This window comes from Thermobia domestica, chromosome 8 (genome assembly GCF_964235325.1).
Source record: "Thermobia domestica chromosome 8, izTheDome1.hap1.1, whole genome shotgun sequence".
Taxonomy (NCBI): Eukaryota; Metazoa; Arthropoda; class Insecta; order Zygentoma; family Lepismatidae; genus Thermobia; species Thermobia domestica.
Window position 1 is genome coordinate 297,355,352 of NC_137461.1, and position 27,281 is coordinate 297,382,632.

The 27,281-nt window shown below is 36.5% G+C and overlaps 1 protein-coding gene across 1 annotated transcript in view; it reads right to left on the bottom strand.

Moving 5' to 3' along the window:
- The window catches only part of LOC145693741 (uncharacterized), a 34,966-nt gene extending 12,639 nt beyond the window's left edge, over nucleotides 1–22,327 (bottom strand). Inside the window, 2 exon segments of the mRNA XM_081770038.1 lie at nucleotides 14,536–15,089; nucleotides 21,862–22,327. Coding sequence (XP_081626164.1) covers nucleotides 14,536–15,023 — 488 coding nt within the window. The 5' untranslated portion in view covers nucleotides 15,024–15,089; nucleotides 21,862–22,327.
- Nucleotides 22,328–27,281: the final 4,954 nt, after the last annotated feature.

The following is a 27,281-nucleotide window of genomic DNA, read 5'->3' on the forward strand; positions in this document are numbered from 1 at the left end:
ATACTGGCAGAATGAATTCTGAAAGTGATTCCCTGGATAAGGAAGTTCCAAATTGCGACATACTAAAAAAAGCTTTTCATGCAGATGGCGAAGAATTTAAATCAAGGACTGGTAGAGCCTATGAGAAAAAGTAATGTGCAGGAGAGGAATCTCACAGAAGAAATGAGCACACCCAGGTAACATATCAGTAAAAAGCGATGCACAGGAGAGGAACCTCACTCAAAAAATAAACATGCAGGTAGATAACTTATCAGGAAAAGTACATGCGCAAAAGAAATAAATAAATATTCAGGTAAATGTCTTGGTAGGAAAGATAAACCAAGAGAAAGAAATGATAGAGCAGATAACAACAACGAGTGGTACTTGTTTCATCAACACGTTGGAATAATTGTTGGGTTACCTTACATACTTGTTTATTCATATTGCTTATATTCTTCAGTAACTCACTTTCTATACTCCAAACATGTTCTCACCTCTTGAATACATGTGGTCACTTCACCTTTTATTTCATCCACTCGTTTAGTTCCTTCTTACTTCTTTATCTACTTTATTATTTCTTCCTCTTGTTGGTTTGTCTTACCTGAATATGTATTTATTTCTTCTGCGCATTTACTTTTTCTGATAAGTTATACAACGAGATACTTTGTATCGATCGATAATTACCTGTATCTTGGGCAGAAAGTGCTTCTACACAAGCACTATACCTGATATAATGTTACTTAAAGATAACAAAAGAAGAATGTTTTTAAGATATAAGAAATATACATTATTATTGTATAGTTGGTTGCTATGTAGTTGTTTATGGATATATAATTAACATGTATGATTGCAAGACAGTTTGTGTGAATATACGTTAAAAGAGAATCAACGAATAAATTATCTAACACTTATCATGGACTTGTAATTTCCGTAGAAAAGGTGATAATACTAGTGAATATAATTACGGAAGATATTTTAAGGTGTAAACGATTACTGCCACTAAAGATTTACTTATATTATTAGCCGAACCAGGGTTGATGACTACCTTTGGTGCGTCGTTGTAAAATTTTTGGTTTACCTCACCCGGGATTCTTGTAAATTCATATCCCGAAGTCTAAAGTAAGGGTGAATTTACCTCTGTAAGAAGGTTCATGAATACGAACTCAACTATTCTCAGAAGTGGCAGAGTAAACACAAGAAAAATTATGATTGGTGAGATAGTAGAAAATGAAACTGTTGACAGTGTTAACAACGAGCAAAATATAGCTCCCATTACACCCGAAATGTTGACATTAGAAGACAAAATTTTAATGGCATTACAGCGACAGGAACAAAGCCGAAAAGACGATTTAGAAGCCATGAAGCAAAATTTGACTCAGATGTCCAACGAATTAAAACAGACGGTACAGCAGAAATCCGAAGAATCAAGTAGACAATATGAAGAATTAAGTAGACGATTGGAGCAAATAGATCAAAAATCAGAAGAGACGAAACAATCTGTTATCCAGGCTGTGAGAGACATCACATTACAGTTTGATGAAAAGCTAAAAAGATTATCTGAAGATTGCCAGGATAATTACAACCTTGTAATCCAAGAAGTCAATTGTGTAAAAAAGGATTTGGAAGTAATAGAATCTTCTGTTCGTCAGCAAAAGATTCAGGTCACAGATAATTCTAACCAAATACGTGCAAATACTCAATTGATATCTACCTTACAAGAGGAAATTAGGACGTTAGAGATTAAGGACAAAGCATATCACAACAACATGGTTAATGATCGTTTGGAGTTACCTTGCTCACAAGAGATGACCTCGCATTCACCTGCAGCAGATCAACGTGGACCTTACGTTATCTCTTCTTCAAGTAATCCATCCGATGAGGACATTATTTTGGAAAGAATTCATCCAAGGAATACAGATGGGCGTAAAAGAGATGGTGGAACCACGCATAACGCAGTAGGTAGAAATTGTCACTCAACACGAACACGAAATGGTGAAAGGAATGTAAAGTTAAGTGTAAAGATGAGCGAAATACGTGCTATGAGTAAGTTTAGTGGTAAATGTAATGAAAATGCTACTTCTTTCCTAGAAAAATTTCAGGATGAGTGCAGTATAATGTGTATAGATAAATCGCAATATATGAAACTAATCCCTCATTTATTACTCCCACCATGTTCTTTATGGTTTAAAGCAGTACGAGATCACGTCAATACATATGAGGAATTCAAAGCCGCGCTGATTGCAAATTACGAAAACGACTTTTTACTTGCAAACAGAGATGCCACGATTAGAAACCAACCTTTTAATCCTCGTTTGCACAAATCTGTTGTTGATTTTGTTGTAAATACGTATAACGAATTAAAAGTCGTAAATCCGTTGCAATCGGAATCTAGAGTGATTGCATCTATTCGAAATCTACTACCGTTTAAATTACAACAGATCCTGTTTTCTACGCAGTGCATGAGTTTTAATCACTTATTAATGCTTGTCCAATGTTATGAAACTCAATACCATGCACTGAATCATCAAGCGGGAATAGGTAAAATTAAAAACAATTCAGATCACCTTGTACCTGTTCGTAATCTAAATATCCGTAATGCAGACAATACGGAACATAACTTAATTCGAGCAAATTTAAACAATCAGAACGAGCAAAATAGGCAAAGATATGTTGGGAATCCACCTAACCTAACCAATCGTGACAATAATTATGTCAGATCACTTAATCGAAGTAGACTCAAAAACAGTCGAAATTCCAGAAATACAGTAAACTACATGGATAGACGTAATCGTAATTCAGGAGATGGCACTTCGTATCAAAACCAAGATAATGACACAATCCCTGTACAGAATAACAATGCGGGACATAATCATGATTGTGCGGTACAATGTACTTTATTGGAACCATATACGAGTATGAATTTAAACTGACTGCAGCTGATGTGGTAGGGGTTAAACCCATATCAGCTATAGATTCTCATGAACATTTATCTTCAAATTTATGCTATAATGTCAAACCCATATCAGCTATTGATTCTTATGAACATTTATCTTCAAATTTACGTGTTCATGTTAATGATGAGAACGACCTTTTACATGACGTATCTGTAAATAATGATTCGGAAATATCAGTCAATAGATGTCAGTATCAATTTATGCCTGTAGTAAATCGTTGTTGGTTCAAAGATGATAATGTCAATGATGGTTTTGGTGTTGAAGAAAACTTTGTATTTTTAAAATCATATAGTACTGCTAGAATACCCGTCAAAATAAATGGGTTAAGCACAGAAGCTTTATTGGATACAGGCGCAAATGCCTCTTTATTATCATATTCGTCATGGAAAGCAATTACTAGTGATTATTCGAATTCTAAATTGCAAAAAGCTGAGAATCTCATTATAGTCGATTTTACTGGTAAACATAAAAAGAGAGTAGCCGGAATTACTCGTGTGACAATAGCTATTCAAGATTTTGAAATGTCAATTCCTATTCTAGTGATAAAGGAACTGAATGAAAAACTAATTATTGGTTTAGATTTATTGTCTCAGTTGCGTGTCATGCTCGATTTCAGAAATCAAACGTTAACTATCCCCGGCATACCTCACGAAATCGTTCAGAAACTTCTTCCTAAATCTGATAATATTGCTTGTCAATATAATAATGTTCCTAATGTATTGAATAATGTTTCTGTAAGTTCAGAAAGTGATAAATTAAATGATCAACTAACGCAAGTCACACAAAATTTGATGAATTCAAAAGATGATGTATTGTTTTCTGAGTGTGTTAAGTCACTTGAAAGTAGTCTTGATTTTATAGATGATACAGTAAAAACTCACTTTAAGGATATATTATATAAACATAAAAATGTCTTTTCAGAACGTCCTGGATGTTGTAAGGATTTTGTTTATTCTTTTAAGGTTAAAACAGACAAACCTATAGTGACTAAGCCCTATATAATTCCCTACCGATACAGGGAAAATGTACGTCAGCAAATTACAGATATGTTAAGAGATGGGATCATTAGGCCTTTACGAAGCATTCACCTTAATCCATTACATGTAGTTCCTAAGAAAAATGGTTCTCTACGTGTGGTTTTGGATTTGAGACGCACGAATTGTCATATTGATTTGGAACAAGTGAGGTATCCTCCAGTGGAAGAAATATTAGCCTCTTTACAAGGGAATGCAGTATTCGGAAATTTAGATCTAGTACTGGCTTATAATCAGGTCGAATTGCATGAGGATTCGAAACCGTACACGGCATTTTGTTTTGAAGGTCACTTATATGAGTACAACCGTGTAGTCTTTGGGCTTATCAATGGTAGTGCGGCGTTAGCTTCTTGCTTAAATAAAGTCTTAGGTCAAGACTTACGCAGCAACGTGATAACCTACGCTGATGACATCTTGATAATGGGAAAAAATCCGCATGAATACTTGAAGTACTTAGATATAGTTTTAGATAGATTGGAAAGTTCGGGTCTTACTATCAACCTACAGAAATCCAAATTTCTACAAAATTCTATAGAATTCCTCGGCTACCAAATTGATGCATCTGGTTTACAGTTCAGTCAATCTAAAGTGCAAGCAATAGAAGATCTGCCTGCGCCGTTAAATGTGAAACAAACACGGCAAGTATTAGGGCTCTTCAATTGGTTTCGCAAAGCCATCCCGCGATTTGCTGAGATAGCCCAACCTTTATTTATGATTATAAAGAAAGGAGTACCATGGCAATGGGGTCCGATTCAAGAGCATAGTTTTAATAAGTTGAAGGAGAGCGTAAAGCGAAACATCCATTTGAATCACCCTCGATATGACGTTCCTTTCTATGTCCAGTGTGACGGTTCTCAACTTGGAATTTCTGCAGTACTCTGGCAACCAAATCCAACCATTAAGGAACAGGCCGTTATCCATTGCGCTAGCCGTACTTTAAAGAAAGCTGAGAAAGGATACACAACGACAGAAATCGAACTTTTGGCCGTACGTTTTGCGATACAAAAATTTGCTCCATATCTCAGTGGATGCCATTTCATAGTACTTACCGACCATAATTCATTACGATACCTTAACAGCATACAGGGATATAATAACAGACTACTTCGTTGGTCGTTAGAGCTTCAGTCTTATGACTTCGAAGTACAACACATTAAAGGAGTAGATAATGGACCCGTAGATACCTTATCACGTCTGTTTCCTGGAGAAGAACAACATATCTTGTCCATCAACGAATTTAAGGTCTTACAGGATGAAGTAGCTACCATTTCAATGGAAGATCTAAGAGAACATCAACTGAATCATCATGAATATAACCATATCATGAAACATTTGTCTTCATGCAGTGTGGAGTGTAATTGTCCCAAACAATGGAATTCCAGATTTAAATTATCCAACGGAATTCTACTTATTAAAGATTTTAAATTCAAGTCTAGAAACAAAATTTGCATTCCACCTACGTTGACAACCCGCATATTAAAAGCTTATCATGACGATTTCGGTCATCTTGGTTATGTAAAGGTATGTGCCTTGATTAATAAATCTTTTTATTGGAGAGGAATGAGAGCTCAAATCAAAAATCATATCAAGGATTGTATTGAATGTATGCGAATCAAACATAACTACCAGGCTGTACAAAAACCTATGCTCTCAATAACGCCAGAGACCACATTCGTTCTTATCTATCGATCTATATGGACCGTTACCACGAGCAGCTACCGGAGAAACTTATCTACTTACTACTATGGATATCTTTTCACGCTATGTAGTAGCTTATCCTCTGCGTAGAGCAACGTCCACTGCTATCATAAATAAAATCTTGAACGTATACATTCCACATTGTGGTCCTATCGAACACATATTATGTGATAATGGTTCACAGTTCAAAAGTGATGTGTTTATCAAAGCAATGAACAAGGCTAACATTAAAATCCATTTCGTAACTCCGTACCATCCTAGCAGCTCTGTTGTAGAAAATGTGCATCGTAATTTTGGTATGTTGTTTCGACACTTTTGCAAAGATAAGCATGTCAATCAAATCACGTATCTTTTGAATCATTCGATATCAGACACTTTGGGCGTATCTCCTGCTAATGTACATAGCAGTTCTGATTTGATTTTCCCTGTGGAACAACATTTTAATGTCAAGTTAGAAGATTCGACAATCGTAGATTCTTCGAGTTTAGTGAATATGGTAAAAATTCGAAGACACAACAAATTTTTGAAACGTAATTCTCAATTAGAGTCTTTACAAGAAGGAAAATATCGGATCAAGATCAATGACTTAGTTTTTGTTAAACAACATCCACAAAGTAATGCGTTGTTAAAGAAGATTTATAAATTTTGTGACATTTTCTCAGGTCCTTATTTATGTTTCAAGGAAATAAACCCTAAAGTTTTTGAATTGTTGAACGCTAGGACGGGTACGTCAATTGGATTTCGTAATATAGATGAGTTGAAGGTTTGGAGACCTACCCAATATACAAGAGAAAAATGGATGTGTCTAGTGAAAAGATTAGTTACACCTGACATCCTTGCTCAAATTAATAAGAATGAAGGAGACTAAAAGAAAAAAAAAAGGGGACTTCTGTTTGTGTAAAAATAAGTTTATTTTCTTCTATTTGCTCGTCCGAACGTAGGTTACATTTAATTTTTGATTTTTACTTAATTTAATTTTCTTTAATTCTCATTAACCAATGATAATTTCCAAATGATTTTTTTTTTAAATTCTGTCTTGTTGATGTGAAGAATTATAAGTCGATTCATAATTGATTAAACACAAAGGCTATTTTTATTATATTGATTTGTGTTGAAACTTTATTGTCAAAGGTAAATGACAATGGAATGATGAATGTTTTAATATAAATGTATCTATATAAAATAATTGAACAAAATGATATATGAGGTGCGATCAAAATGTAGAGAATAGCACTATTCTTATGCCATCATTATAAACGGACCAGTGGTTCTTAAATATAAAAGTCAAGCTACCTTGTAACTTTTATATTCAGTCCCATCATCGGGCGACATTTTATACAACGAGATACTTTGTATCGATCGATAATTACCTGTATCTTGGGCAGAAAGTGCTTCTACACAAGCAGTATACCTGATATAATGTTACTTAAAGATAACAAAAGAAGAATGTTTTTAAGATATAAGAAATATACATTATTATTGTATAGTTGGTTGCTATGTAGTTGTTTATGGATATATAATTAACATGTATGATTGCAAGACAGTTTGTGTGAATATACGTTAAAAGAGAATCAACGAATAAATTATCTAACACTTATCATGGACTTGTAATTTCCGTAGAAAAGGTGATAATACTAGTGAATATAATTACGGAAGATATTTTAAGGTGTAAACGATTACTGCCACTAAAGATTTACTTATATTATTAGCCGAACCAGGGTTGATGACTACCTTTGGTGAGTCGTTGTAGTTATCTACCTGCATGTTTATTTTTCGAGTGAGGTTCCTCTCCTGTGCATCGCTTTTTACTGATATGTTACCTGGCTGTGTGCTCATTCCTTCCGTGAGAATCCTCTCCTGCACATTACTTTTTCTGATAGGCTCTACCAGTCCTTGCTTTAAATTCTTTGCTATCTGCATGACATGCTTTTTTAGTATGTCGCGATTTGGAGCTTCATTATCCAGGGAATCACTTTCAGAATTCATTCTGGCAGTGTATAATGTTCCACTTTTATACAAAATTTAGGGTAAATATGCTTGTGTTGGCTTGTAAAGAAGGGTTGCCACCTGATATGGAGGTATCAAGGAAGCTTGTATACCACAGTAAGCTACCTACACTCGAGATCATCTGTAATCATTTTCAAATATTTTTTCGAATGTACTTCCGTACTTCGTATCCTGCTACTTTAAATATCCCATCTTGTGTTCATGAGTTATTTACAGTATGAGCCTCATAATCTTTCTTATGTATATATGTGACCAATTGTTTCTAAGACAATGTATGTACTACTGAAGTAAAGGTTATGTCTGTGAGCGAATGACTAATTATGCATTTAATAAGATCAACACAATATGCTGTAATGATCTTACTTTTATATTCTTTATTGACTATCAGGACTACTGAATTCTATTAGAAGTGATATAATATTTGTGTTATTTAGACTTTTACACTTATTAGTAAATAAGTACGTATTTACGACGTAGTGCTGAATCCGGTTATAAGAGTGTGATCACAACAAACGTCAAACACTTTTCTGGTATTAAGTAAAGAACCGATTTCATAACAGGCGTGTAAAATAAGTACACGGTAACGATTTGAGACCAGCATCATCATAACTATCGATTTAAGTAATACTACTACTACTTTTAATATTAATAGTAATACAGAGAAGTTGACTAAGTTAAAATGTATGACACAGGACTGAAAATAATCAAATGAACGAGAAAAGAACTAGATTAATGGGGGAGAAATTTGCATAGTAACGTTTACAGAACTTTGTATCATTAGAATTAATACTGAAGAAACTAAACATTTGAAAATCCATATTTCTTGAGTTATAAATATATTTTTAGAATCCAGAGTTAGTACTAGAGGCGCACAGTAGAGAAAAATATATCGCATAAAAATTGAAGCTTTCCTGGCGGGTAATATTATAAATATGTTCTCGGGATATCAACCAGGTGAATTGAGTGGAATTTGAGTTTAACGTCCCGTGTTATATGAGCTATATGAGACATGGACCTACCGTTTAAGGTGGAATCTAAACCACATGAGCTCCCGCCGGGAATCGAAACCGCGTCTCTCACGCCAAAGGCGCGTACGCTAACCGCTTAGCCACGGAGGAGCTCATCAGCCAGATGAAGTCCGACGATAGAGTCGACGTTTCAAGACTTCTCCGTTCTCGTCTTCAGGGCGATTATACTAACTACATATACTGTTTGTGTGTACTATATATAGGAGAGGTTTAAGAATCCGTGTCTTTGGTTGAATGGTCTATAGCTTGACGCTGATTGGTCGTATTCATATATGTTTTCTTTATACCTGGTTTCTATGCCTGGGTGAGTTGAAATCCTGTAACCCTGTTGATATTGTTGGTTTCTTGTACTATGGCAAGGGATTGTTTAATTATCCTATCCGAGTGGTTTGAGATATTCGAAATAATTTTAGTGTCTGAAAATAAAACTCTATGTCCTTCCGTTATACTGTATGTCCGCCTGGGCTGATATGTCGGGATGAAAAAGCTTCATGCATCTCTCATGCCCATGGTCCGAAATGGCTGTTGCTTGAAGTGCAAGCGTGCTGATGACTTTATTCTGCTGTGATCTATGGTGAAAGCTGTTTCCATTAAGACAAAGTTCAGTGTGGGTAAGTTTTCTGTAAACACTGTGGCCCAAACTTCCATCAGGTTTGCAACGAATGAGGATTTCTAGAAATTGTATGCAGCCTTCTGTATCTATTGCCATGGTAAACTTGATGTTGTTGAGTTGATTGTTGAGAAATTCAAGAAAAAACGATTCGAGTGGCCACATGAGAAAGGTATCATCAACATATCTCTAGAAACACGATCGGTTTAATGGGGCTAATTCTAGTGCTTTTTGCTCGAAGCTTTTGATGGAAAAGTTTGCCACTGCTGGTGAGGGAGATGACTCCACGGCAACGCCGTCTGTTTGTTCACAGTACTGTCTGTCGAAGAGGAAATATGTGGGAGTTACTGGGGTCTTGAATAAATCAACAGTCTCCGGCGGGAAATGCTCACTGAGTAAATGTAACGTGACTTGTACTGGGACTCTTGTATACACACAGACGAAATCAAAACTGAGTACGATGTCGTCTGGAGAAATGCGTATGGTGTTCAATATTTCCACGAACAAATGAGTTCTTAACGTGGTGTGCATACTGTTCTACTAGCGACCTAAGAAGACGGGTGCGATATTTAGCCAGACGGTTAGTTGACCCTCCAATCGCACTAGGAATGGTTGTCATTGGAATGTCAATCTTGTGTACTATCGGGAGTCCATACAGTCTTGGTGGTTGGCAATTATGTGGCATAATTTTCTTACAAGCAGTACAGCCTAGCGGTAAACCAAATGAAGCACAAGAAATGCGCCAGGACTTACGTTTGGCCCTGAAAAGGGCCAGATGGCCAAAACCCATGCCCTAAAAAGGGCCAGAATGCAAAAACCAATCATCACAAAAGAGAACAAAATTAATTAAGAAACTTCGTCAAGACGCTAGCAATACTGTACTGCGAGCGGACAAAAGCAACGCAACATTACTCATACCCACTGAAGTCTACAGGAAGATGTCGGATTTACTCAACGACTCGGATTATAGACAACTTAAGAAACAGCCCACATGCATTCATGAACGTAGAATTACCAACCTTCTGAAGAAAACCAATATACCAAAAGAAACACGCATGAAAATTACGCCACATAAATGCCAACCACCGAGACTGTATGGACTTCCGAAAGTACGCAAGATTGACATCCCAATTAGACACATTCTTTATGGGTTTGGAAACCCAACTTACTGTGCGGCTAAGTACCTGATTACTCTCCTTCAACCGCTGGTAGGACAGTGTGAAGAACACGTCAAGAACTCATATGAATTCGTGGAAATATTGAACACGATACGCATTTCTCCAGACGAAATCCTAGTCAGTTTTAATGTGGTCTCTCTGGTTGCCGGAGTCCCAGTATAAGACACGTTACATTTAATCAGTGAGCACTTTTCGCCAAGGACTGTTATTTATTCAAGATCACAACAACTTCCACATATTTCCTCTTTGACGTACAGTACTATGAACAAACGGACGACGTTGCCATGGGATCACCAGTGTCAAACTTTTTCATGGAAAGCTTCGAATAGAAAGCGCGAGAATCAGCACCATTAAAGACATCGTGTTTCTATAGATATGTTGAAGATACCTTTGTCATCTGGCCTCGTGGGAGAAATTCATTGCGATCGTTCCTTGAATTTCTCAACAATCAACGCAGCAACATCAAGTTTACCATGGGAATAGAAACAGAAAGCTGCATACAATTTCTAAACATCCTCATTCGTCGCAAACCTGATGGGAGTCTGGGCCACAGTGTTTACAGAAAACTTACCCAGACTGAATTTTATCTTAATGGAAACAGCTTTCACAATACACCAAAGCGCAATACAGTCATTAGCACGCTTGCGCTTAGAGCAAAATCATCTCGGACCAAGAAAACTTCTCCAGTTAACTTGCACATCTCACGAAGACCATACTGGAGAATGGATACAAGGAAGATGACATTCGATTGGTCCTAAAAAGGGCCTTTTCCAAGAAAGAAAACACTTCAGAATTTGAAGATCCAGTCAACATGGCAGTCCTGCAATACACTGGGAAACTATCTGGAAAAGTTGCAAGAAACGTGAAGAGACACATCAAAATCATACACAAACCGCCTAACCTAACCAAACATAACCTACTCCGTCCAGTTAAAGACGATTTGGGTCTTAAAACACCAGGAATATACTGCATTCCCTGCGAATACGGGAAATCTTACATAGTACAAAAAGGACGAACAATAGAATATCGATGCAAGGAGCGTGAGACACGCATCAAGCTGTTTCACACGGAGAAATCAGCCCTGGCGGAACACAGTACAACGGAAGTACAAAATTTTATTTTCAGACACGAAAATTATTTTAAAGAGCTGAAACCACTGGGATAGGATAATTAAATGATCTCTTGCTATAGTACAAGAACCAAACAATATCAACAGGGGTGCAGTATTTCAACTCACCCAGACATCGACACCAGTTATAAAGAAAGCATATATGAATACGATCAATCAGTCATGAATGCAAAATTGCAAAAAAAGTAAAATTTCAAATTCTAATCAATTTCTGCCATGAATAAAATAATAACCAATTGAACGTATAATACACATTCTAAATTTGGCACAATTAGCCGACATCCCACGTAGGAAGGCCAACTAATTTGGACACGAACAAAAGATTTTTCTTTTCATATCATATAAGTCGAAATGGAAGGGAAGAAAGAAGTAGAAACAAGAAGAACACAACGAATCGATGAGATTAAAATTATAATATTGGGAGTTAAAAGAGGAAACTGAACACCGAAAAACAGAAGAAAAATAGAGAAAAACATTTCATTTGTCATAGGATTGTTAGAAGATGGAATATTTAATACCTAATCGTAAGCGTTCCAGTCGAGAAGTTTTCTATCTATTCTTAGTAGTTATGAATCATCAGGGCTGGAACGCATAGGGTAATATTGTGTTAAATATAGGTGGGTTACACGTTCAATTAGTTATTAGAGAATCCACCGAAATGCCATCAATACAATGATAATAACCAACAAAGAGCTTAAAACATCCCAGTGTAAGGAGTTCGAGAATTCCATTCGAAACATTAGACATTACTCATCACTACTGTAACGTGTAATCTTAATATTATACTTCTATTGAACATTTTAATCCGACATAAAGAAAATATTAGAAAATAATCAAACATTTCATTACAATATATTTCAGATTTGAAAAGGTGATGTGGTATCGGAAAAGCATGAATCAATAAAAACTTCATCCATGTAACACTCACTACTTCACACCACGATCCACTAAGCCCACTATGTACCTTAACCTTAGTAAATTACTATGATCTACCACTCTTAGCAACCACTGTGGTCAACCGTCACCTATTATGTTCGACGTCTAAGAAACACTTGATGAAAATGAGCATTATATATTATCATTTCTTACCTGTATTTATTTAAATGTAATACATGATTGAATTAAATTTTACGTGGTGAGAAGGAAGAAAACACAAAGAACTTTCACATTTCGTTTCCAATCTGAATGTGAATCTATATGGCTAATTCCAAAACCTACCTTTCCTCTACAGTAACAGTACATCACGCCATTATGATATATGCAGGTTGAATATTGGTTATAGCTTGCCTAAAGGCAAGAGTCAAAACTGCATGAAACAAAGTTTCAGTGAGGGTCAAATGAAGTCATTTCCTACATCAGGCAGTTACTGTAGCTGAAAGCCTTAAATATTTTCGTTCTTCATTCTCTGGTTTATCTTGCACTTTCTATCAAAAGTAGTCTACTTGAAAATCTTAAAATTTTGAGTTAATAAATTTCTTACAGTCAATCACTGAAATAATTTAATGCTTACTTATTAAATAAACGTACAACAGCACACATTATATTAATAGGATGTTTGCCCCCCTTTTCATTAAAAAATTACAAAGTACCAGTTTCAATATTTCTCATTAAACGATTATGTGGCTAATTATTATTAAAATAGAAAGAAAAAGCCCTAAAGTTATAACTTGATAACATTTCGTTATAGAATAGGTATTGCTGTCTATACCTAAGCAAAATGAAGTATCGAAGTAATGTATTTCCTTGAAAAATTTGAGAGTAGTTAAGTATTTATAACTTCCTTCTCTTTGTAATGTTATCAAATCCTATCGATTTCAATTGAATTTTAATCCTCTTAGATTCTCTTACCTTGGGCTACTTAACTGTCAACATTTATTTGTAGAATGGTTATTTTAAGTTTAAACATCCTATGTTTATGAACCCAGGCTAACGGAAAAGATGAAACGCTTAACAATAGTGCAATGAGGAAAGTGAGAATCACATCAGAACTCCAAGAAATCGAAGGAATCTATCGCGATTTGGGACAGAAACAGTAGTCCCAATGCCGGAAGTGATCACACTTCCAGTGAGCAAACTTGACCCCGTAACATGGTCAGTGTTCAAAGAACAAATGAAAGCGCTTTTTAACAGATCACATTATTTTACCTGCAAATGTCATACAAAAGTAACAAGAAAAAACTTTCATCTATAAGCTTTACCGACGGTACAAGTGCATATTATGAGACACTCCATCCAAAGGTATAACCTTCTGAGAAAAGAACTTTTACCAGTTAAGTTAATGAGACATATAATAAAATAGGCTACTTGTAAAAGAGGAAAAGGTGAATTTATGGTTGGTCTAGTAAGAGTTCGTTTCTGATACATCAATATTAAAGCAATCACAATAAGTGTAAGGATTCTGTAACGTTAACAATCTTAGAAAAAAAAAACATGATAATTCCTTCCAGTGATCCACATTTGGTAGTTTTAATTACTAAGGTGTTTTGTATATAAATTAATGTTACAATTTCAAAACCGATATATAAATGAACATTAAAATATGATGTTTATATCATGAAAACTTTTTGAGTGAGAAGGGAAAGATATAAATAATTCAACGAGGTACTGTTCCCTGTAATAGGAAAAAAATTACCGAATATTGACATTACTCAGAAGCGTGTAAGTCTTCAATCCCAGCCCAGGTGCAAGGTGGTTTATAGCAATTTACCATTATCTTTGCATAATTATCTCAGTGCCGAACTGTCTTACCTCTTACAACGCTGCGCATTGGGTTGAATTATTTGTGTTCAAACGTTTGCGATTTCAATAACACAGTTTAAGGTAAAGGAAAAAGGAATACTTAACGAAGTTTTGCAAGTGTTGAAAAGAAATATTTATACACAACATATCCAAGGTGAAATAAACGCATTTAAACGTACCTCAGGGCCTGTGCATTGCTACCAAATTCTCGATTATTGTTTTCTTGAACATCCTTTTCGTCATCGTTCTTGTTTCCAATAGTGGCATACATGTGACTACTTGATCCTCCTGTGATGTTTGTAAGATCGGCAGATGTTGGCCTGATGTTACTGCGAAAACGTTCGGCACTTGCAAATACATCAGCCGTTGGTAAGCGCTTCACCAAACATATTGCTTTCGAAGTTAGTTTCCAATCTGATATCGTTTCATCTTCATTTCTTTCTAAAGCGATATTCTCTCCTTCCCATGCACTTTCTCGTTTCTTATACTCCACATGTACTGCAAGAGGGTCTTTATGGTCATTAGTGTTACTAGTACATAGCTTATAATTACATTCTTCAAATGACTCATTTTCTGTTTTCATTTCAACTTTAATACGATTGTTTTCTGTTTTTAATTCAATTTTATTACAGTCAAAGTTGAAATAATGTGAAGCCATTTCGGTCATACAAAACTGTTCACGTCGGAGATTTGAAACCTTCAGTAGTTAATGTTCGAGCAAAAACCAATAGATCTGAAACCAATAAGAAAAATATTATTCGCTTTAACAAAATTTATGAATCGGGACGGAAGAAAACAACGGTAACTGCCGCATCAGGTGAAATTTAGTAGTGGTTGGAATTGTTTTTGGTCTACTGTGTTTCAAAGCAGTACTTTAAAATATCCGAAATTTTGCTACTACTTATACCAAAATAATGATATAGGAGAGGGTAGTCCTCAGTGAGACATTTATGTTTTCTCTGTAGCTTTTCGAGTTTGACGCCAAATGTCTCACTCAGTTGAAACCCTATCAGTTCGCAGTCAGTTGCTTAGTCGGCTTGTGCATGGTGTGGACGAGTGAGGAAATACAGGTATTTTTTTTTATTTTTTCACTTCTAAAGTTACAACTATTGTTGATTTAAGGCAATTGTTGCAAAATGCCGTCACGTTCCATTATATTATTGTGATGGTACAATTCAAAAGAGGCATGATTTGTTTCGGTTCACAGCGGGTGAAAGCAGTCACTCGCTCTTGTTAAATGAGTCGACTTGTTTTGTTAACCTTCTGAAAAGTACACACTGAGACACAGTCAGACGGCGTCTCAGTGTGTACCATGCATGAATACGAAACTTGTCACTAAATATATTTGAGAGTAGGGCCTCCAGAAGTGTGCCTATTAAAGGAATAAAGCCTAGCCTATAGCTACAACCAGTATGCGAATTAACGGGAACTGTATAGGAGGATGAAGTGTACATATATTTCAGAAATTAATATAAAGAAAAACAAATTGTGGATATCCAATCCCTGTCAAGTTTTACAGGGGGTTCCGCCTCATCCTCGATAATTCGCACACCGGCTACATTCTAGTAAGTGCGTTAAAAGACATGCGCTTTTTAGTAGATTATTGGACTTTAAACCTATCTTTCTTTCCTATTGTTGAGTCCGTCCCCTTCTCTCCCTATTTTCTAGATGAGCAGTCGTTCAGGTTCATGAAGTTTGTCAACATAATCTTAATCACTTTATTAAAACAAATTGGCAACGTATGCAAACAAGTGGCTTGACAACCAACTGTTTTATATTTGTTCGAATGTAATCCAAAGCAATATTTTCGCTCACGGCGTCATTGTCACGTCTGTTTCAAACGTTTACGCACAAGTTCTGTGTTACTTTACGGGATAGTGGGTGCAGGGCAGTAATCAGAATACGTGGCGCCCAGGGCAAGCATTGTTTCCAGGTCACCATTAACATGGATTGAGTCAAAAACATTCGATGTAACGTTTGAAAAGTATCTACTTGAAGCCCTCCCAACAAGGCGCCATTACACATGCAACTATAGTTTTCCCTAGGTTTGGTGGTCTGGTGATAAAATGCTACTGTTCTCGTGGTTTCTTAACTTTGGAGAAGAAATCAAAGTCAAAGCCGTACAAGTACAGAGACCATTCCGAAGATTGCAATAAAATATCATCTTCGACAAAACATTCATTTCACAATATAGCTGAATCTCTATCTGTATCTACATTACACTAGCAACTACTCAGTGTTGAATAGCTTTTCCTTTCCACGAAAGGCTTACCTACTAGGAACAGCACGGGTGTGTTAAAGCACTACTCGAGTTCCTCTGTGATACGGTAACAAATCTTACATATCGGCCTAACTTTTCCCATCCTGTGCAGCCTTTTTTGTATGCTTAGTATGCTAATGTAGGAAACTTACCTCCTCGTTTTTTAACATGGTATCTTTATTTTTAGGTTCATTATGGTGAGGCGGTGAGGTATTCCAAGAAAGATAGGAAATAGTGATCCGCAACGAATGGAAGAAGCAGTGAAATTGGTACTGGAACAGAAATACTCATTACGAAAAGCAGCACTCCTTTCAAACACTATTTCAGTACGTCAAGAAGAAGAAGAGAAAAAATCTTGATGTTCCAATCAAGATGCAACCGAATTATAGTGTTCGCAAGATATTTTCTGAATTGGAAGAGAAGAGTCTAGCAGAGTACGCCGTTACGTGCAGCAAGTTAAGCTATGAATTGACAACAAGAGCACCACGTGAGTTGGCATACGAAATGGCCGTTAGAAATGAAGTCAAAACACCGGAAACATGGAAAGAACATTAATGTGCAGATCTAGAGTGGATGCGAGGGCTTTTGTACCGAAACCCAAACCTTAGCGTAAGACAACCAGAGCGCTGTAGTGTATTTAGATTAACAGCTTTCAGTGAGGGAAATGTCAATGCGTTTTGTGAAAACTTAAAAGGGGTGTATAGTCGTTTTCCCCAGTTTGCTGATGGATCGCGTGTTTTCAATTTGGTTGAAACAGGCGTAACAACAGTCCAAAAAAAAATCATAGCACAGAAAGGGACAAAACAAGTGAACAAATGTACTAGTGGAGAGAAGGGAGAATTAGTGACAGTGATAGCAATAGTCTCAGCAAGTGGAACGTTTCTTCCTCCTGTAATGCTCTTTCCTAGGAAAAACTTTAAACCGCACATGCTAAATAAAGCTCCTCCAGGAACCTTAGGATTACGAAATCCCTCATGATGGATGAAAGCAGACATATTTCCAGAAGTTCTTCAATACTTTATTCAATATTCACACAATTCTAAGGAAAATCCGTCTTTGTTAATTTTCGATAATCACAAAAGCCACTTTTCTCTCCGCATAATTGATATGGCAAAGAACGCTGGTGTTACCATACTTACGATACCTGCACATTGCAGAAACAAGTTACAGCCTCTAGATGTCTGCGTGTTTAGGCCTTTAAAACTGTACTACAACGCTGCAGTTGATTCTTGGTTGTTGAGAAATCCAGGTGTTCCCTTGCCTATTTACCGAATTGCAGCATGCGTTGGCGGAGCACTTACACCAACTAACATCGTTGCAGGCTTCAAAGACACAGGAATTTATCCCTTTAACCAGCACATCTTTGACCACTCAGATTGTTTTACCTTCAACAGTAACGACGACACCGGAAGCATCAACATCCTCCATATTCAGCACTCTAAGTGACACATCAGCGAAATCAACACCCCCCCAACCGTTCATCAACGACTCAATGTGATAAGGTTTCGAGCAGTGCAATATCTCCCAAACTTCAAAGGAGGGTTCCTCTGGAAAAACATTTGTTTCGCCAGCTGTTTCGTGGTTTTCCGAATGCAGAACGTAAGAAAAACAATACTGGAAAAAGTTCTATTTAGACACACACTTCGGAGTGAGCTCTACTCCCAAGCAAAATCCAGAAATCAAAATCAACAGGAAAGAGAAAAACATCACATTGCTTGTAACTTGCTTTACGAAACCGAAAGTGATCAACCTTCGATTAATGACAACATTGACACCATCCTGAGTGATTCGGATGATGATAATGACGCGTCAGATCTTCTTTCAGAAAACTACCTAAGTGAATTCGCCGATATAGATCGTGTGCCAGTTCCAGGTGATTTTGTTCTCGTGTGTTTCCCAAGGGATGTGTTCCATGTCGCCGAAATGTTAAATACATCAAGAAAAGGTGAATGTAGTTTCCTATTTAAGGAAAAGTGCCAAAGTGGATGCGTTTGTGAAGCCTATCGTAAAAGATATAGCAGCCGTTGGTCCATCTGATATTACTACGGTTCTGCCTAAACCGCTTCCAATGCAAACTAAGAGATTGGAAGGTTTCATCAAGTTCCCTTTTAGTTTTGGAAGTATAAATTTGCACTAAGACATTTTTTGCACATGTTTGCGAATTGTTGACGATGTCGATATCATATTACTCTTAAGCCTATGCTATAGTTTTTTCAGTAGAGTAGCTTAGTTTTCCCTGTTGTACCTTAACAGATCTAAATGCAAACTAAGAGACTGAAAGGTTTCATAGTTTCCTTTTAGATTTCCGTTAAGACATGTTGCAGATGATTGTTTGTAGTGCAATATCGATGTCACATTTCTTTTTACTTGAGTAGCATAGGCTTTGTGCACAAGGAAACATTTTTACTGTTAGGCTGCTTTATTAAAATTTTTCGTGTCTTCAGGCTCTTTCACAAGAAAATATCAGTGCATGCATTAGTTTGCTTTGAAAACGTACATCTTTTTCATTTCATTGGAAATCAATGTATGCACTGTTATGCGTTTGTAAAAAAGCAGGAAAACACGAAGAAAACTTGGAAAGCCTGAAAGTGGGAGTGTTCGCTTGTGTACATAAACTTCTATTTGCTGTTAGAATTAGTATAAACACAATATTTAGAAGCATAAATGTATTTACTAACTTGTGTCTCACTGTACACTACTATTGGTACAGAGTGAAACATTAGGGCCTAGGTCATATTTCGCTTCCTCCCAATATACAATTAAACCATTTTTTGATCAAATGTATCTAAAATTGTAGCTGAGATATCTTCTCAAAAAATGGCTACTTTATTTTTTTCATTCTTTTAATATTATAATAAATACACGCCAGAAAAGAAATTTTGTCTCACTGTGGACTACCCTCCCCTACCTAAAAGCCGAAAATACAGAACTATACAGAAATATACGATTTTTTAAATTTTACCCCATGTCAAAGAAAAACCTAACCTATTAATTTCTTCTACTTCATACGAGATATCATAGTCCTATATCTTCTTTCTTCCATATCATTATAATTGTCTTATATATTATTACATTTTATCGAGATACGATTCTTTTTTTTCTCTCTTTTCTTTAATACACTTATCAATACTCAACGTAGATAACTGTTGGATGAACACAGAAAATGCCACACTAAAACATTTTCTACTATATTACTACCTTATATTTTTTAAAATAAAACGTGACAGCAATATTATACAAATTTTAGCGTATCTGGAAAATAGATATAATCGAAAAAGTAGTCATTACGTCACTTCGCATAACTATGCGTTACGTTGAGAAACTATGCACACAATTTGTTTAAGAACAGAACGGAATGACCTTGAGATGTTTGGTTAGACTGGTTACCTTAGGTTAGGCGAAGCGGCACCAGCACCGGTAGCCAGTGGGATTATTTCCAGTGGGACGGAAAATAAAAGATGATGATATTTCAGGTTTTGTCCCCTGGCATATACCCAGGTAGATTGCTGGGACCTGGGAGGGAATTTATTTCCCTTTCTTTACTTTGTTTTCTAAATTATAAGAATCATTTAACTAATTACTTTGATTTATTATCATTTACTTCTAGATTATAAATTACTTGGGGGTTAAAAAATTAAAATTCGTTAACTGTACTTTATATAACAAATAATTAATATGATTCTTTAAGTTCCATTTCCGTTTGCACTAGAAAAAAGCAAGTAAGAACAGGTGGTGAAAAGGAATCAGTTTGTAAAGTAATGTAGAAATTCTGTAGAAACAGAAATGAAGTACCACGAACCAAGTTTAGTAACAGACGTCCCCAGGAGGAATATTTCTCAAGATATGCAATTACTAGGATCCACACCAGAGCACGAGATTCGCAGTGTTTGAATCACTTACAAGGCATTCGTGTTGTTTGGTGGCACCTTAGCACAAATTGGTTTCTTTTTTATTGTAGGTATTTTGTCGTACCGAGTATTTACACAAACCATAAAAAGAGATATGTTTTAAACAATTATTCGTGCAGTTTTACTATACAAATCCATTGTATAAGTAGTTATAGCAGTAGGAGTAGTAATAGGAACGGGTTAGAATCCCCACACGGTACTTTCTGTTCCCGACATAAAATGAGCAAATTTAAGAATTGGCCAAATGTTTCCGTTGGATGCATATAGTAAAATTGCACCAACATTATTTCTGGTGAATCCCGTGAATTCCATCTATGCTAAGTAGAATTTTGTGATGAGGGCGAAAAATTCTGGAGGATAATAAAATACCAAATTTTTACGTGAAATACTAACTCGGAGTAAACTTTAATATACTCGAGCCACCTACGCATCAACAACTAGGACGCTTCAGTATAGTAGTGTAAGATAGAAGTAAGTAACATAGAGGTAGGAACGGGTTAGCTTAACCTTAGGGTAGTTTTGACCGTTTTTTTTTTTCCTGAGTGAGTACACAAGCCGGTGCAGGCATTGTAAAGTTAACCCCTCAGTTGATTTATAAACATGTATAAATTCACGTTGCTACATTGTGAATTTTCTACCCTCACGTTGGTATATTTTCTTCTACAAACACACTAACAAATAAAAAAATAATGGCTCAGAGATACATCATTGTACACATTGGACATTACTGCTGTATCGCCGGACCAACTTCAAAATCGTAAAAATGGACCAAATTGTACTGCATTCAGTTACACTTGGTTGAAATGCATTAGGTTACGTTACATTACGTTATTAGGCACCCAGTTTTACTATACGGATAAACAGTATAAGTAGTAGTAATAGTAGTACGAGTTGGGGTAGAGTAGTGATGCGCAAATTCCCGGGAATATATTTTTCGAGAATATTCCCTGAGAATCTTCCCGGGAAGATTTTTAAAAGTTGGAATATTACGGGAATGTATGTACAAACAAAAAGAAAACTGCATTCTATTGCTATATTATGATTACTACCCTAAATAAAATTAGTTTTTTTTTTTTATCAGAGTATATTTGTCACTGTTATCTCCAGAAGATTCTTTAAAACGTATATTCTGAACGCTATTATGTTGTTTTATTATATTTAGAGGGTACGCATATATATATTTATTAGAAATATGTCCTATACGAGCAAATATGTTCAAAACACTTGGTATAGAAAGTCCACAAACTTTTACACCGCTGAACAGTTTAAACTTACATTTTAGTGAATTTTCAAAACGTGACCCTACTACTGATATTGTAAACACATTAATTACTTACGTTATAAAGAAATTAGGTTATGCAACTGCCCCAAGATATTTAGTCTGTCGAAAAATTCGTAAGGTTGCCAGGTGTAAATAATGGCATATGTACAGAATGTTGATTGAACTACACTGTGCTTTGTTACTGTGTACTATTAAATCACTAATTTAAGATTATTTACAATAATTACGGTGTTACAAAAATTCTGTAACAACGCTTGGCACATGTATACACAGGTAATGAAACCCAAAACAAATCCTAATTAACATAGGTCCGGAAACGCCAGAACTAACGAAACATCCTGAGATGCAACCCTAATTTTGATAACATTATATTTTAAATGTATATGTATTTACAGCTACAGAGATTCACTTATTCCATGTCTGATTCTTTCTCAGAGAGCGAAATTCGAGTGAAGGACGATGACATGTATTCCTAACGACCGGAATCGGGCTGACTTTAGAAACAGGCCGCTTGGGAGAGGGTCTCCTAGACGCAGAGTGCGAGTACCATCTAAATTATTTGAATGTGCAATGAAGTGGGCACTTTCAGAAATGGTTTGCGTCAAGACAACGCTAATCCTAACAATAATCTGCTACGCCGTTGGATGTCGCTACCATCCACATATACCGCGACTCAGCTAGACTTACACAGTGGGAACCGGTCAAAACCCCCACAGCCAAAACACCCGCACTCAAGAAATGTCAAAACGCCCACACAAACGGTCATAACCACCACACAAATGGACAAATCTCCCAAACACACGAACGGTCATAACCCCCACACTCAAGAAATGTCAAAACGCCCACACGATCGGTCATAACCCCCACACAAATGGACAAATCCCCCAAACGCACGAATGGTCAAAACCCCCACACTCAAGAAATGTCAAAACGCCCACACGATCGGTCATAACCCCCACACAAATGGACAAAACAGCCACACATAGCAACGGTCACAATCCCCACATAAATGGACAAAACCCCCACACAAATGGACAAAACTCCCACACAATCGGTCAAATCTCCCACACTCTGAAATGATCCTGGTTGTATGTCTTGCCCTTGTACTTTTTAATAACATTTTTTATTCTACTTAAACCGATGTTGCAACTATTCTTCTTGCACTGTTTTGTAATGACAGAAACACTAAAGTGGGCGTCGTAAAGAGCCGCAACAAAGACGTGCAATCACGGTATTTTCAGAGTGTGGGGGATTTGTCCGATTGTGTGGGGGTTTTGTCCATTTGTGTGGGGGTTTTGTCCATTTATGTGGAGATTGTGACCGTTGCTATTTGTGGGAGTTTTGTCCATTTGTGTGGGGGTTTTGGCTGTGGGGGTTTTGACCGTTCGTGCGTTTGGGGGATTTGTCCATTTGTGTGGGGGTTATGACCGATCGTGTGGGCGTTTTGACATTTCTTGAGTGTGAGTGTTTTGGCTGTGGGGGTTTTGACCGTTCGTGCGTTTGGGGGATTTGTCCATTTGTGTAGGAGTTATGACCGATCGTTTGGGCGTTTTGACATTTCTTGAGTGTGGGGGTTTTGGGTGTAGGGGTTTTGACCTAGACCCTACACTGTTCTAGTTTACCTACTTCTCATGAGATGTCGCCATGGTCTCTATTCCATAATTTTTGCCTTCAGTGTTGCTACTTCAGTGTTTGAAACACGTTCAGTTATTTAGTTCATCAGCATACGGGTATGTGAAATTGAACTAGATAGATATGTGAGGTGATTTTTTTTCCAAAGGTCGACCGGAACTCCTTCTACACGAATATATAATTGTTTAATTATTAGTAAACTATAATAACAAGTCAAGTAAATGCTTATGCGAAATTCTTGTTTGTACACAAATAGTTTCGATGCCAGTGCCAACAGAAAATTGCTTTCTTCTAAATCGTAGCAACCACCATCATATTCGATTAAACCATAAATTTCCCCATCGTTTGTTTAATTTATTCTGTATATAAATAATAATTTCATTTGTAATTTGGAAATGTTTCAATGGTTTGCACAGACTTCGATTAAGAAATAAATAAATAAATAAAAAGTTAGTTGTAAAATATGCTAGATTGTTTTCCTTTTTCCCTCTACTTTTATAAAGCTTAATAATTTATAGTATTGACACGGAATAGATAGTCATAATGTTCATTTTAGAAAAGCGTCTGATTTCAAATAATCAGCAAAGTTATTTTAAAATATTAATAATTCTGTAAATGAAAATGAAATGAAATCTTTAAGTTTTACTATTACTATATTATGGTTTCAAAGTTCGTTTTTTTTTTAAATCACAGTAGCTACCAGGCCCATATTCAGGGGGGTCTAGCCCCCCTAAATTCTGGCTGCCTAAACTTTGCTCCTAGTTTTTTGCGATATTCTATTCCGATGTTGTTGTTTTATGGTTTCATACATTAAATTACGTTACCAACATTAAATTTAGAGAGCATTGCCGAGTAAGCGTTAGCGAGTGAAGGCGGATATTAGCCCCGCAGGGCACGTTGTTTTCTATCTTTGTTACCAACAATTCACCTTCTTTTCTCACATAAATCACTTCGACTTACCTTTACGGTTTGTACAAATCCCCTAGTGCCCTAAAAAAAAAACGTGTTCGATACTTTCTTGACTACTTGAACACTACTTTCAACTCATTTCTTCAGTAAATCATCCTACTTTCGGCTATTTTTGGCCCCCCAATACTAAACTATCACTTTACTTTTTAGTGCAAATGGAAATTGAACTTAAAAAATCATATTATTACTTATATAAAGTACTGTCAAAGAATTTTAAATTTTTTAACCTTCAAATTCTTTAAAACCTAGAAGTAAATCATAAAATATTAAAATAATGTAATTAGTCATACGGTTCTTATAATTTGGAAGATGAAGTAAAGAAATGGAAATATATTCCTACCCGGGAATATTCCCATTTTTTAAATTCCTTCCCACCGGGAATATTCCCACTGCTCATCACTAAATAAGCTAACATGGCGCAATCTGTGATCGAACCATTTACTCCTTGCACCAGAGACAAACGCTCTACCACTGACCTTGTTTTTAAAGGATTTAAAATATGGAGTAGGTTCATTAAAATGAGGGATGAAAATGTACACATAGGGTGAATTTTGTTATTCCATACTGCAAAATATCTAAAAAAAAAAAAAAAAAAAAAAAAACGCATCAGACGAAAAATGTACGAAATAAAATTTATATTTTGCAGGCAGAAATTTCTCTATGCTAAAATTCCCTTCCCCCTTAGAGGTGTACGGCGAAACTGAAAAACTGTTTACAAACCCCGTCATTTTAATTGATGATTCGATACGTAAATTTTATTGGAAACATTTTTCGAATGCTGATAGGCTGGTGTAATCGGTTAAATCTAAGTTCACTAAGGTATCTTCAAGTAGGTAGGTTAGATAGGCCTTTCTCATCACCGAAGCTATATAAAATACAGAGAGACCATTTAACTTGGAATTCGAACCACTGTAGTTGGTTCAAATGTCAATATTTTCCACCGGGAATCGAATATTTCGTATGTAGACGTTACTTTATTTGTTAGTTACAAATTTTACTTTAAATAAGTTTTATATATATATATATGCCATATATAGGCCTATATATGGGGTCCAACTCAAATTGGAAATCCCATAAGGTACGTCGAATGGCATTGTCGCTGTGCCGCCCAGGGTCGCCCTTCATGGGGGCTCAGGGCCCAACTTTAAAAATTTAAATGTAAATATATATCCAGTAATATCTCGTTCGTTAGTTTTTAAAAAAAACTAAAGAGCACTGTTGCAAGAGATTTTTCATATCAGTCACCGTTTTCAAAATGGCCGCCAAGACATGGTGCCTGTATCAGATAAAACGTCAAGTACCACTAATATGAAAACTAGGGACGGGCACGAGTCGAGCTAAAACTCGACTCTACTCGAAACTCGAGTCGAATAAATATATAATTACTGTAGTTCTTACCATCTAGGCTGAGACTTGCACGGTCGAATTTTTGAATTGAGTTGATTTTGATTTTAACGTCCCTTTCAGCAGCGAGGCTATATGAGACGGGACCTACTGATTAACGTGGAGTCCTAACCACAAGAGTTCCCGTCGAGAATCGAACCCGCTTAGCCACGAAGGAGCTCTGGTTGAATTTTTTTGCCCAATTAGAAGAAGAACCCGGATAGTGATGTCAACCGGCTCGGCTCGGTGCAAGTGAGTGAACAACTTGAGCCGGCTTGGTTAGGATTAGCACTGGCTCGGTAGAAGCGAGTCAATCGGCTCTGTTCGACCCGGCTCAACTCAGCAGCCAATGGCTCGAGCCGGCTCTGTTGGGATGAGTCATTAGCTCGGTTCGGTTCTGCTCAAGTGAGCCATCGGCTCGATCCGGCCAACTCGGTAGACGTGACATGTGAGCGGTCCTTCTGAGCTTGGCTCTGTGGTGAACAAGCCGTGAGTCGACGCATTTAAACCAATTGCACCATTAGAGTAGGTAAAGTAGGCTCAGGTCATTTAACCTGATCAAATGTTCGAGTTGGTTCGCTACAGGTCAGATGTGGCTTTTATGGAAGTGACTGTATATTCGGCTCAATGAGTCTTCTTGTATCTGGGGTCTAGTTTAAAGAAATCCTTGATTTGGCTGTGAAGAAGACTATTACGAATCTAAGTTCTTGTACAGTCAGGTATAAATTTCCAACTTGATAAATTTCCTGTATATCTATCTTGATGAATTAATGGATTGAAGCTGTGTTTAGTAGCTTCCATTGGTTTAGGTGGTTGGGATCATGGGTCCCTTGCGCCTCCTTTGGGTATGACATTGGTGTTCTAAATGATCTCTTTCTGCGCATACCGTTTGTTGGAACCGAGGAAACAAACTTGCTGAGAATAGACAAACTTGATGCAAGGTAATGCTTTGGAATTTAAAAGTAACTTAATCAATATTGAACTCACTTTAGACAAGACATTTCATGTTTCTGTCAAATTATCTTTTGATATCTAGCAAAGTATATTGGGGAGAGGGGGGTACATTTGAACAGGGGGTACCTTTGAACATTTAAGATAACAGGCTAGAAATAATAGCATATCTGGTGGTTTCAAAATTTTTAGTTTGGCAAAACTGCGTTGCATGACGGTCAACTGTTATCTGCAATTTTAATGTAACTGTTGATGAACAGCAGTACTTTGTTACATTTGTGGGGTGAAAAGTTGGAATTTTTGTGAAGTTTTGTAAGATTTTTGACAGAAGCCTGTGTTTTGATATTATCTGCCACTCATTGCAGAAGCAAGTACATTAATTTACTTATCCAATGTTGCCCTTTGTATTTCACAATAGTTTGTACTATCTGGGTATTATCAAATTCTGCTTGATCATGCCGGTTGGGGCAGCTTTGAACAAAAATTAGGGGGCACATTTGAACATTGTTCTACCTATACTTTTCTGAAAGTTATAAGTAC